The sequence below is a fragment of the Cetorhinus maximus genome, chromosome 4 (genome assembly GCF_964194155.1).
Source record: "Cetorhinus maximus chromosome 4, sCetMax3.hap1.1, whole genome shotgun sequence".
Classification (NCBI taxonomy): domain Eukaryota; kingdom Metazoa; phylum Chordata; class Chondrichthyes; order Lamniformes; family Cetorhinidae; genus Cetorhinus; species Cetorhinus maximus.
In genome coordinates this window covers 45992250-46006703 of record NC_135882.1, presented here as the reverse complement: position 1 = coordinate 46006703, position 14454 = coordinate 45992250, and the positions used below count along the sequence as shown (strand labels likewise).

The 14454-nt window shown below is 43.8% G+C and overlaps 1 protein-coding gene across 1 annotated transcript in view; it reads right to left on the bottom strand.

Annotated features, from left to right (window-relative positions):
• Positions 1-14454, bottom strand: part of LOC144679590 (transcriptional activator GLI3-like) — a 410012-nt gene that overhangs the window by 28426 nt on the left and 367132 nt on the right. Inside the window, exon 11 of the mRNA XM_078540127.1 lies at positions 5244-5393. Within this exon, the coding sequence (XP_078396253.1) occupies positions 5244-5393 (150 nt within the window). The remainder of the gene's footprint in view (positions 1-5243; positions 5394-14454) is intronic.

Below are 14454 nucleotides of genomic sequence, written 5' to 3'. Positions count from 1 at the left end.
TTATCTATGAAATGCGAAGCCAGGTGGTAACCCCATGCACGAGGCAACACCAAACACCAACGTCCACATTGAGTTCATATGCTCCTGAACCTCATGGTGATTAAAGGGTGAATGTTGCATAGAAATGGTTGAATGGATATATCACCATGTCATTCCAGTGGCTCGGTGCTGCACATTCACAGTGCCTCTGACCAACCAGCACAGCTGGGCCATGAGGCATGATCTTGCAAACTTCTGTGCTTGCAGAGTAAGCGCACTCATAATGCCAAGGAGTGCCAACACATGGGAGGTGGAGTGCCATTCGTTGCTGTGGTGACACCGATGGAGAAGGCGGCCATGGAAATTAGATAGGTTATGGCGGGGCAGCCTGTTGCTGAGGGTGAGGCAGGAGTGGAAGTAATGGAGAGTTAGTAAAGCAACGGTTGTGTCCATTGATCCCTCGACCATTTGAGAGGTTTGGTGCCAGTGTGGGCCTTTAATATAACTGAAGTTCCTGATCATGGGTAGGCACTGGGGAATGGTGGAGGAGGAGCTGTTTCACTTAAATCATGACTCTCCAGCATGTACAACAGCAGACAGAGGAAGAGATGAGGACTCCTGATACACTGGAAAACCCAGAGGATACAACAGCATCTCAAGGCCCCGCATCACTTCATTCCAGTGCATCCACTTCCAATGTAGAAACACTCACATGGGCTTTGTAGCACATGTAGAATGGGTGGCACAGTCTGGCAAGCACTGCATAGACAGGCAGGAGGAGGTAACAGAGGCAGTGACAACTGCTGCCACTTCCCTTCAGAGGAGTGAGGAGAGGCCCCGTGAGGCTCAGCTTCATGCAGATGCTGAGCCTCGGGTGTCATCAGCAGAGCAACAAGTACTTCAGCAGTAGTATGAAATGGGTGAACATCTGTTAGAGGCAGGGCAGTCTCCATGCGCAAGCGATGGTGGAGTCCATCCATGCCATGAGTGGCTTCATATTTCTGGCATGTGAATACATGGCGTCAGCCATTGTGAGAGTGGTGAGTGACATCATGGAGACACATAGACCATAGAATTGAATAGATGTGGGGCGGTTGCCCAGGAGCCTCCATTGCATGGCCTCAAACATGAGATGTATGGAGCAATGGGTGGGCAAGATGGGCCAGCTATGCATCTCCCATTGCCAGGAGGTGAACACGCTGCAGGCAACTACAGGAGTGCACATGGGCCCTGAAAGTTATGAGGAGGGGCAGGCTGAAAGCAACTGGGGCTCCTCTCAAGGTGCTTTGATTGCTGAATGCAGATCCTCAGGTCCTTTGATGGTGACACAAATGCTGCAGGTTGTTCTGAAGACTGAGGCAGCCCCTGCATAGGTACAGGTGGCCCCAAATATTCCAGGACCCAGTAGGGCTCAGGCATCCAGAGGGCTCAAGCCATGGCCATCTCATACCCTGTCGCAGGAAAGGCAGCAGCCTATCTCCACATCAAGTCCTGGCGCAGGAAGTGCACCCCACAGAAATAAACATAAGCAAGTGTGTAAATGCATGGACAAGCACTTGCCATTTCACTGGGTCGTAATTATTTGTTAAATGCAGAAGATGTTAATGTTTTACAAGAATTAAAGATCTTGACACGCAATGTATAACACACGTATTTATTTTTGTTCATCCATTGGCAGTGGGCAGAGTGGAATCAAATATATGGACGGTCATATATGGATGGTTTGTAAAGGTGAGCACCTCATGACCATCTGTGTTAACAGAAGGCCTTGGCACACAGTGCTCACAGATACAGAGGGAGACTAAGGGTCTCTTTGGAAAGGTCAGCAAGAACTTCTTGCTTCATTGCCCCTTGTACCTGACTTCAACTGAAGCCTCTCCTGATCAAAGAGTTGCAAGTCTCCCTGCCACATGTCACTGCCCAGTGAGTATGGCCGCTGGCACCATCTTCATCAGCTGGTAGCTGTCGAGGGGTCTCATGCTCATCTCCCTCCTCTGAGGATACTGTTTGCTCAGTGTCTTCCTCCGGGCCCAGCACTACTCCTCTCTGGGGTGTCAGGTTGTGCAATGTGCGGCAGATGGCGATGACGTGGGATGACCTTGAGGGTGTGTGTTGCAGGGTTTCCCCCAGATCTATCGAGGCATCTAAACCTCATCCTCACAAGGTCAATGGCCTGCTGGAAGGTGGACCTTGTAATCATATGACAGCGGGTGGTACCTGTCCCCTGCTTGTGTGTTGGGGTTGCTTCCAGGGATCAGAAGCCATGTTTTCAGTGGATACCCTTTGCCCCCCAGTATCCGGCCACAATGGCATTTTGGTGTCCTGAACAGCTAAGGCAACTGGGGCTGTCTAAGGATGTAGGAGCTGTGCAGCTTCCTGGAAACCTTTCTTTTAAATTCATTCATGGGATGTGAGCGCCGCTGGCTGGGCCAGCATTTATGGTCCATCCCTAATCGCCCTCGAGGAAGTGGTGGTGAGCTGCCTTCTTGAACAGCTGCAGTCCATGTGGATCAGGTACACCCACTGTGCTGTTGGGGAGGGAGTTCCAGGATTTTGACCTAGCAACAGTGAAGGAGCAGGCGTATAGTTCCAAGTCAGGATGTTGTATGGCTTGGAGGGCAACTTCCAGGTGGTGGTGTTCCCATCTGTCTGCTGCCCTTGTCCTTCTGTTTGGTAGTGGTCATGGGTTTGGAAGGTGCTATCTAAGGAGGCTTGGTGAGTTCCTGCAGTGCATCTTGTAGATGGTACACACTGCTGCTACTGTGTGTCAGTGGTGGAGGGAGTGAATGTTTGTGGATGTGGTGCCAATCAAACAGGCTGCTTTGTCCTGTATGGTGTCAAGCTTTGAATATTCTCGATGAGCTGCACTCATCCAGGCAATTGGAGAGTAATCCATCACACTCCTGACTTGTGCCTTGTAGATGGTGGACAAGCTCTGGGGAGTCAGGAGGTGAGTTACTCGCTACATGATTCCTAGCCTCTGACCTGCTCTTGTAGCCACAGTATTTATATGGCTAGTCCAGTTCAATTTCTGGTCAATGGTAACCCCCAGGAAGTAGGTAGTGGGGGATTCAGTGATGGTAACGCCATTGAATGTCAAGGGAGGATGGTTAGATTCTCTCTTGTTGAAGATGGTCGTTTGTGTAGCGTCAATGTTACTTGACACTCGTCAAGCCTGGATATTGATCAGGTCTTTCTGCATTTGGACATGGACTGCTGACAGGAGTCACGAATGGTGCTGAACTTTGCGCTATCATCAGCGAACATCCCCACTTCTGATCTTACAATGGAAGGAAAGTCATTGATGAAGCAGCTGAAGATGGTTGGGCCGAGGATATTACTCTGAGAAATGCCTGCAGCGATGTCCTGAAACTGAGATGATTGACCTCCAGCAATCGCAACCATCTTCCTTTGTGCTAGGTATGACTCCAACCAGTGGAAAGTTTTCCTCCTGATTCCCATTGACTCCAGTTTTGCTAGGGCTCCTTGATATCACACTCGATCAACTGCTGCCTTGAAGTCAAGGCCAGTCGCTCTCACCTCACCTCAGGGGTTCAGCTCTTTTGTCCATGTTTGAACCAAAACTGTATGAGGTCAGGAGCTGAGTAGCCCTGGTGGAACCCAAACTGAGCATCAGTGAACAGGTTATTACTAAATAAGTGCCTGATGGGGCAGTGATTGGCCGGGTTGGATTTGTCCTGCTTTTTGTGTACAGGACAAAACTGGGTAATTTTCCACATTGCCAGATAGATGCCAGTGTTATATCTGTACTGGTACAGGGGTGCGGAAAGTTCTAGAGCACAAGTCTTCAGTACTATTGCTGGAATATTGTCAGGGCCCATAGCCTTTGCAGTATCCAGTGCCTTCAGCTGTTTCTTGATATCATGTGGAGTGAATTGAATTGGCTGAAGACTGGCATCTGTGATGCTGGGGACCTCTGGAGGAGGCCAAGATGGATCATCCACTCGGCACTTCTGGTTGAAGGTTGTTGTGACTGCTTCAGTCTTATCTTTCGCACTGATATGCTGGGCTCCCCCATCATTAAGGATGGGGATATTTGTGGAGTCTCCTCCACCATTGAGTTGTTTACTTGTCCACCACCATTCATGACTGGATGTGGCAGGACTGCAGAGCTTAGATCTGATCCATTGGTTGTGGAATTGCTTACGCTGCCTATCACTTGCTGCTTATGCAGTTTGGCATGCAAGTAGTCCTGTGTTGTAGCTTCACCAGGTTGACATTTTACTTTTAGGTATGTCTGGTGCTGCTCCTGGCCTACTGTCCCGCACTCTTCATTGAACCAGGGTTGATCCCCTGGCTTAGTGGTAATGGTAGAGTGGGGGATATACCGGACATCAACTGCTTAGGGTGGTCACAGACTGCTTGAATATTCAGGAAATGAAACACCTTTCTGTTCATAAAGCCACCTGGCTGCTCTGAGGGAGCCTTGATTGTCACATGTGTACAGCCAATGGTCCCCTGCACCTGGGGAAATCCAGGCAAGGCCCCAAAGCTGACTGTCCTCTCGGCCTGACTAGTCTGATCCATCGTGAACTTGATATATTGGCTAGTCAAATTGTACATGGCATCCATGGCCTCCTTTGTGCTGCAATGGGTCTCTGACTGAGTGGTACCACATAAATCACTACATAGGCTCTTATTGCCCATCTCCAGCTGCCCTTTGAGAACGCAACAATGGGTATACTTAAACCATTGTATTCTGTGTGGTGAAGGCATCTCCATAATGCTGTGAGGTAGGGAGCTCCAAGATTTTCATCCATCAACAATGAAAAAACGTCCAATTTTGGATGGTCAGACTTGGAAGGGAATTTGGAGGTGGTCGTGTTCTCACACACCTGCAGTCCTTGTCCTTCTAGGTGGTGGGAGTTACAGGTTTGGGAGGTGCTGTCAAAGAAGCCTTGGCAATTTGCTGCAGTGTATTCTGTAGGCAATGCAGCACAGCAGTACAGTGATGATAAAAGCAGTAGATGTTTAAGCCAGTGGAGGAGCTGTGGACCAGGGCTCTACCCGGTCTAAAGTGACAGAAATGTGCAAGAAGTTACTCATTGTTCCTGAAGTAAATCAAGGAAAAAGATACACCAAGTTTGTTTCATTGGTGCTAGGCAGTTATGAAATAAAAGCTCGAAGAGTACAAGGATTAAAATGCATTTGCTTAAGCGTTTAAATGTGATGATCATTTCCTCCAAACAGGACAGCAAGCTTTAGCAAGTAAACAGCAAGGCAACGAACAGGAAGAGACTCACAGTGCACTTGTGTGGCTTTTCCCCTGTATGTCGCCTCATATGCACCACAAGCATGTACTGGGCTTTAAATGGCTTCTGTTCTCGAGAGCAGTCCTGCCATCGGCACACAAACTCTTTCTTCTCTCCATGGATGTGGTCGTTATTGATGTGCTGGATTGGGAAATAAAAAGACAAAGTATCAATACACAACATGTTACCTCATCCACAAACAAAAATTGATTAACAATGTCCTACACACTGGGATCTGTAAATTGTTATAGCACCCTCTTGTGGCTATTGTCTATGTATGTATATAAACCAAGAACCACAATAAAGCAGTTCAGCTGGGCACTAGAACTCCATGTGTATGCATCAGTGTTTTTGTCCAGCCAAGATATCACAAACTCTTACATACTGGGATAAAATTCTGTAAATAAATTCAAAGTATATCAAACACTTGTAGCCTACTCCTCTTAATTCAAAGTTGCTTAATTCAAATTATCGAATAATTCACCACTATTTTAGTTTAGAGCACCTCCTCGAGGGTTGTTCCGATCGTCCACTGTAACTTCAGCTGTAAAACTGCAGAACTGGCATCAATGGCTGTTTGTGCCATTTCTCTGGGAATTATACCAATATTCCACCAAGGTTTAGCCAGAGATCGGGGAAACCATGTGGAATTTCTACTCCCACAGTGCACTGTAATTATTGCAAGAAAGCACCTTAAGGGAAGATATCCAAATTACTAGAAATGTTCAGTTGATTTTTTTCAATGAAAGCATCAGTTTTATGTATGGTTTAGTATCATGAAAATCTGTCAAGGTTCTCATTCATGCCATCAATGAACAGATTGCTATTAAAAAAAAGCACTTCTACGTTAATTGCCTGAGTGATATATTGTTGAATCAGAGGTTGGGAAAACGCTTGCTATTTCTTACAGAGCATCACCAGAAATGATAGGAGTGCTTGCAGTACTGTAATGGCACCAGAAGAGGGCTCATTTGTTTCACTTTTGTAAGTGAAAAGGAAGAAGTAAATCCGAGGCTTTCTGAGTGGATTTTCTATAGCTGCACCTTTAAAAACACCTAATTTTGGTCACATTTTGCCCCATTGTGCATTTTTTTTTAACCAGGGGATGCCAAGTGGTGGTCGACACGTTAAGAATGTTGCCATGAAAACAAAAGTGAAACCACAATTAAGAAGCATTAAGAAGTGTTAGAAACAATGTCACGCCAAACACCCCCATGGTAAACAGACAGGGTTCTTTATGACAGTGATTCCTTTTGTCATTTTCTTAGCCTATGGAATGGTTTCAGCGCACTCATTGACAATAAAGAAAGGCCAGTTGTGCTCAGTTGTCCAATGCTTTATAACCTCATCTGAATATTTGCCAGCTTCATCAGTTTTATAACTACAGATTGAACTGAATTCCTTCGCCTGCTTCTACTGCTGCTATTTTGATACACTGGATATAGACAGAATATTTCCTTTTGTGGGGAAGAGCATAACTAGAGGCCATCAATATAAGGTACCGTAAATCGCGGCATACAAGGTGACCCAGCATATAAGATGACGGCCCCAAAAATCATGTTTTTGCATATACTCAGCATATAAACTGAACCCACTACGCCCCTACCTTCTCAGCCACATCAGACTACACTCGCATTAGTAGTCAGACTCAATTTTTCCCACCACTAATGGATGTTTTACTTACTGGCACCTCATAGCTGGGTGCAAGGGATCAAGCTAGTGATAAAGGCGGTGTGGTGAAGATGAGTGCTGAGTTCAAGAGCCGCCCACACAAAGCAGACCTTGTGTGATGAAGGACAAAGATGGCAACCACCCACATCCATTCTCAGTGTATAAGTCAACTCCATTTTTGGAGGGATTTTTCAAAGCTTCAAAGGTCAACTTATACGCCGACATCTATGGTAGTCACCAAGAAATCCAACAGGGAATTCTAAGAAGCTTCTTTGCCAAAAGTGGCAAGAATGTGGAACTCTACCAGAGGGAGTGGCTGAAGTTAATAGTATAGATGCATTTAAGGGGAAGCTAGACAAACATTTGTAGGAGAAGGGAATAGATGGTTACAATGGTAGCATTAGAGCAAAAAGTTAGGAGGAGGCTTCAGTGGAACACAAACACCACCATTGACTGGTTGGGCCGAATGGTTTGTTTCTCTGCTATATATCCTATGTAATCTGTTGGTTGTGATTTTGCATGAACAATACCTACAATGAAACAAAACTGATAAATTAAAAATAATTTTGTACCACATCTGATGGTGGATTTCCACAAATTACTTTGTGTTTGTTACAGAATTGAGTAATAGAATCTTACAGCACAGGAGGCTGTTCAGCCTATTATGCCTGTGCTAGCTCTTTGAAAGAACTAACTAGTTAATCCCACTCAGCTGCTCTTTTCCCACAGCCCTGCAAATGTTTCCCTTTTCAAGAATTTATCCAATTCCCTTTTGGAAGTTACTATTACATCTGCTTCCACCAAACTTTGAGACAGTACATTCCAGATGATAACAAATATCTGCATTAAAAAAGATCCTCTTCTCCCACCAGGCTCTTTGCCAATTATTTTTAATCTTAAAACTTTAAATTGTCGAGGAGATGTAGCTATGATTGTGGAGAGGAAAAGGACCTCAAGCCTCTTGTTGGAACCAAACCATAAGTTGCTTCGCCGTGTGATTGACATGTAACATGCTCTCATCTAATTCTTATTATGTGAAATTATTTACCTTATGTATGATATTTCCATGAGATGTGAGATATCAGGCCAGTCCAGGTAGGGGACATTAATTCAAATTCTATGGCTTTTCACTGCACATCCTTTGCATCTTCATTCTCCAAAAACCTGCACTTGCCAATGTTAGCTTCAGATTCAGGATATTTTCAATACTTCAGCAATAGGTCATAAATCATGCAGCATCTTCATAGTTGAGATTTCAATGTATGAAAATACCAGATTACCTCTGTAAGGTACCTCCTTAAGGGGAAAAGCCCTTTCAAAAAACAAAAATTAGATTCTATGATTTGTCTAACTCCATATATTCATCTGTGCCCCATATCCCTACATGCCTTTGGATAACAAAAATCTGTCAATCTCAGATTTAAAGGTAACAACTGATCTGACATCAATTGCCATTTGAGGAAGAGAGTTCCAAACTTCGACCAGCCTTTACATGTAGAAATGTTTCCTAATTTCACTCCTGAAAGATCTTGCTCTAACTTTTGGAATATGCCCCCTAGTCTAAGACTCCCCAACCAGCAGAAATAGTTTCTATCTACTCTATCTGCTTCGATGAAGAAGGGTCATACGGACTCAAAACGTTAACTCTATGTCTCTCTCCACAGATGCTGCTAATCTTGCTGAGCTCTTCCAGCATTTTCTGTTTTTGTCCCTTAATACCTTGCAAGCTTTGATCAGTTTACCCCTTAAATTCAAGGGAATACAACTCTGGTTTGTGTAATCCCTCTTGTAATTTAACCCTTGAAGTCCAGGGATCATATTGATAAATCCACACTGAACTCCATCCCCAAGGTCAATGGCCCAGATTTTCGCTCCCGGGGCAGGTAGCATGAGTCGGGAAATTTCCAGGCTCACCCCACCTGCCTCGGGAGAAACTCCCCCCATATGGCACGCAGGCTGGTTAAATGGCACGCCTCAGTTCTCTGGGACTTTGTCCCAGTCATTTTGTTAAATTTTAGGTCCTCTAGCCCTCACCCCTCACCATCCCCATCCACTCCCCATGCCATCTCCATGTTCCTATGCCAAACTAATGTTAACCCATGCCCCCACACACCCCATGGTCCTTTATAGCCCCATGCCAATGTAATACCAAATCTTGCCAACCCAGCCAACACCCTTGGCCCTTAAGCTCTGCATGCCAAGTCACCCAGTATTCAAGATGGACAGACCCCAGGAGCAATGTTGAGATGGAATGAAATGAAGATCTAAATATCTATTACAATCTTCACTATGGCAAAAAAAACCTTCCCATTCATGAAAGTCCATTTAAAACTTTCAAATCTCCTCAAGTGATTAATTCCTTCTAAAAACAAACTTCTTCTCATAACCCCACATCAAAGACAATCCTTTAAACACCTCTCTGAGCTGTCAATCAAACTGTGAACTTGGGACTGTCTTGCCGAGATAATTATAGCTTATGGAAAGCAGCCAAGCATTCATAATGGCATAATAATAGCCCTTGGGGAAATGGCAACAAACAGCTATTGGCTTTTCAACTCTCATGGGCACAGGCAACCTTTTTTTTAATTTTTAAGGAGCTGGGGATTTAAATAACTTCACATCATGACAGTTCTACAGGCCTTATCTACCCTTCCAAGAGTATTTACATTCATTCTAAAAACGTGTGACTCCTACACTGAGGGGTAAAGTCCTCGCTACAGCAAAAATGAGATCTGCTTGAACTCAGCACTGAATTCAAATGACCTTGCTCAGTTTGGGTTTCCCTCATGGGAATCATGCATGTGCCTTTTCCCCTACCAGCAAAAATGGGATTTATTGGAAATAGGGGCAGGACTTCTGCATCCAGATCCCGCCTGTCATTTTTAAAGGTTCACTGAGTCTCATGACTTCATGGCAATCCAGGCTAATACATCCAGAACTGCTCTCATCATTCCAGGAGTGATCTAACAAGGGCTTTGTATAGATGCAGCATGGCTTCATCTGGTGTATTTGATATAAAGCATTCCATTAGCCTTTTTGATTATTTTCTGTATCTGTTCATGACGTTTTAATGATTTGTGTAACTAGTCCCCCAAATCTCTTTAGCCCCCTACTGATTCCAGCTTTTCACCATTTAGAAATTACACTCTTCTATCCTTTTTAGGTCCCAAATGAATGACCTTGTATTTGCCCAAGTTGAAATCCAATTGACCCAGTCTTGCCCGAATCTATTGATATCAATATCTCTGTAACTTTATGTTTTCATCAAGACTGCTTAAAATGCCACTATCTTTGGGTCATCAGCAACTTTATTCCATCAACCAGCTCATTAATAAATATGGTGAGTAGTTGAGAGCCTAACACAGATCTTAGTGGCAGGGGACAGAGAGTAGGGATTATGGCAGGTAATCTAATTGGCAAGATGCGACTAGCGGTCTCCCCCACACAGCCAATTTTCTAACTAGGTCAATAATATGCCTTCAGTTTCAACTTCAACTTCAGCTAATGAGCTTCAACTTCAGCTAACAATCTCTTGTAAGGGGCTCTATCAAATGCCTACTGGAAGTCCATATAAATAACACCCATAGACATTATCCTGTCCATTATTTATTTACTTCTTCAAAACATTCAAATAGATTTATCAGGCATGACCAACCCTTTACAAATTGAAACTGGCTCTCTCTGATCAGCTGAAAGTTTTCAAGGTGTTCGGTAACCCTATCCTTACAGAATCTAGAATTTTCTGACAACAGATGGCAGGCTAACTAGCCTATAATTCCTTGCTTTCCCTCTCTCACCTTTCTTAAATAGCGGTGTGGCCTGTGCAATTTTCTGACCTAAAGAAACAGTTCTTGAACAGTTAGGGCATGTGCAATGTTCTTACCTATTTACTTTAAAACCTGGGATAGAAACCATCTGGTCCTGGGGTCTTGTCACTTTTTAGTATTATTATTTTCTTAATTACTATTCATTTGCTAATGTTAATTTTGGTGAGTCAAGAACACAAGAATTGGGAGCAAGAGCAGGCCATTCAGTCCCTCAAGCCTGTTCCGTCATTCGATAAGATCATGGCTGATCTGATTGTGGCCTGAACTCCACTTTTTTGTCTGCCCCCACCTGCACCCTGCCCCCCAATAACCCTTGATTCCTTTGTCCATCAAAAATTTATCTAACTCAGCCTTGAATAAATTCAATGACCCTGCCTCCACTGCTCTCTGGGGAAGAAAATTCCACATACTAATGACTTTAGCAACTTTTTCAGCTCAGTCTTAAATGGGAGACCCCTAATTTTTAAACTGTGTCCCCTGATTCTAGACTCTCCCACAGGGGGAAACGTTCTCTAATCATCCACCCTGTCAAGTCCACTCAGGGTCTTATATGTTTCAGTAAGATCACCCTTCATTATTTTAAACTCCAATGGGTATAGACCCAACCTGCTCAACCTTTCCTCATAAGATAATCCCTTCATGATTTGTTGCTTTGCCTATTAACAGATTTTCCCAGTTTACTGTGAATAGTCTGACTCATCCCATTGAAGTCAGCCTTACCTACATCTAAAATCTTATTACCTGTTTCCATGTTTCTTCCTTTCAAACACTACTCTGAACTTGATCATATTATGTTCACTAATGAATATATGATCACACACCTTTAGGCTGTTAACTAAACCTGGCTCATTACTAATCATTAAATTTAAAATGGCATGCCCCTGACTGGTTCTAAGGCATATTGCTGCACAAAACTATCCTGGACACATTCAAGAAATTCACTATCTTTCTGACATTGTTAGTCTGCTTATCCAAATCTATGTGGAAGTCAGAATCCTTTATTAAAACCATTCTGTCTTTGCTACATGTTGTCTAATCTCTACAGTTATACATTCTACCACTTCACATCTGCTACACGCACTAGAGTTTTAAATTGTTTCTATTAATTTTAACCATAAAGTCTCCAATACCTACTTGCCTTTCATTATATCCTCTCTTACCATTAAAGTGATTTCATTTAGGGGAGGTGGTGGCTTAGTGGTATTGTCACTGGACTAGTACTCCAGATACCCAGGGTAATGCTGCAGGGATGGTAATCCAGGTAATGCTCCAGCAGATGGTGAAATTTGAAAGTAAAAAAATCTGGAATTAAAAGTCTAATGATGACCATGAAACCATTGTCGATTGTCTGGTTCACTAATGTCCTTTAGGGAAAGAGATCTGCCATCCTTATGTCTACATGTAGCTCCAGACTTACAATGCCTAGCAAGCCACTCAGTTTTCATGGGCAATTAAGGATGAGCAATAAATGCTGTCCCAGCCAGCAACGCCCACATGAACGAATAAAAAAATATCCTCAATCACTAAGGTTACGCCTCCCCCACATTACCATTTCCCCTACCTCTCCTATAATCCTTATAATCTTGTATATTTAGATCACAATCTGACATCTTGTGGCCATGTAATGGCTTTCATGCCATACCCTCCAAGTGCAATTTGTGCCTGCAATTCATTCAATTTGTTCGTTATATTCCATGCATTTGTCTAAAGAATTCTGACTTGTGTCACACACTCTACCCTACTGCTCTAAAGTTTTACTCTCATGCTTCTTATTTTTTTCTTCTAGTTTAATTGCTCTACATCTTTTAAAATTCCCTTTACCTGTAGAGTCTAAAGCACAATATCTGACTGTTACTCTACTCTTTTCCCTTGTGGTTGTTTTCAAATTTATTATCTATGCCACTTTTTTTCACCCCAATTTACTAATTTAAAGTCCTTGTGACTGTTCTATTTATTCTTTCCAATCGGAAAGCTGGACCCACCTTGTTCAGCTAGAGTCTGTCCCAATGGTACATTTCCTTCCTGTCCCAATGCTGGTGCCATTAGCCGATTAAACGGAAACCCTCTTTTCCGCAACACTTCTTTAGCCACATGTTCACCTCTCTAATCTGATTAGCCTGAGACGAATTTGCATGTGACTTGGGTAATAATAAAGATATAACCCTCAAGGTCCTGCTCTTTAATTTAGCTCCTAGATATCAAGCCCACCATTAACCAACTAGCAGATGTTAACAACATCTGGTGACTTGACAGGCACTTTTAAAATCTTTATTTATAGAGTATCTATGCTGCAGAAATTTACCAGATGAGGGAAGAGCAAAAAAATCAAATACATATAATAGTTGTAGATTATACTCTCAGGATAAAATAAAATGCACCTACTATTGTATGTCACCTACCGTGACACCATCAACATTGAAAACACCGATCACAGCGCTACCTAGATGTATATCAGATACTTCTTCTGATACTTTCAATGAAATATGCCCCCCAAGAATCCAACTTAATCGGCAAGTTCTTCTGATCAGTAGTGATACTGCGTGTATCACTGCTGACTGCGGGGTCCCTTTCTAACTTGGAACTCCCTTCCTAACAGCACTGTGGGTGTATCTACGCCACTGGGACTGCAGCAGTTCAAGGCAGCAGCTCACTATTACCTTCTCACAGGCAACTGGGGGTTGGCAATAAATACTGGCTGAGCCAGCGACGCCCAAATCCCGTGAACGAATAAGAAAAAGGATAATTTTGACAGACTTTCAGCTGGGAATTCTGATCCCGGCTGGAATGACGAAGCCGGGGCGCAGTGATCCAGCAGAAACTGCGGAAGGGCAGCACAGGGACACAACATGAGCTGCCATATTCAAGTAAATTTTTTAAAGGTCTCAAATCTTTCAGTGGGCTTAGGGAGTTGCTGAGTGAATGGGCAGGTGGGTGGGTGAGTGAGTGGATGGATGGATGAATGAGTGGGTGAGCGGTCAGTGCGTGGGTGAGTGTGGGAGAATTTATTTGGAATGGGCAATAATGCTGGGCTACCCGGCAACCCCCACATCCCGTGAAAGGATATTAAAAAGAGTGGGCGAGTGAGTAGTTCGGCGATGGGGGGGGTTGGCTGGTTGAGTCAAGGGTCGGTAGCTGGGTCAGGGGTTGTTGGGTAGTTGGGTCAGAGAGGTGCGTAGTCAGGTCGGGGTGTCGGTGGTGTGGGGGTATATGTGTGGGAGGTGGTGGGTTCGATTGCACTATTAATTGCTGAGTTACGCCAAAGATCAAACAGTCTAACAATTTTAGGGTAAGTACCCTGGCAAGTAGCATGTATCTAGCCCAAGCCTCTGACCCTGAGCTCAGTGCAAGAGACATTCACGGTGAATCCTGGGCAGTGCAAATGAGCCCATTGGAAGTTTAAACTTCCTGGGCAATTATGGTACATGTTTTCGCGTCAGGACTTCCTCAGGGTTCTAATGCACACCAGCAACTTAAATTCCACGCATCACCACTACCAATACTGGAAGATCTGGCTCAATATAAAATAGAATTTTTCTGCTGCAAGATTAGCCAATATATTAAGTTTGAAATCACAATTTTAAAATCACAACCTTAGCACTGCTATTGTAGCCAGTGCACTCCTGCAACTGGCACAAATTTCACTACAATAATTAAGATGTGCAAATCTAACATGAGGAGGATCTCAACATTTTATTTTGTTATTC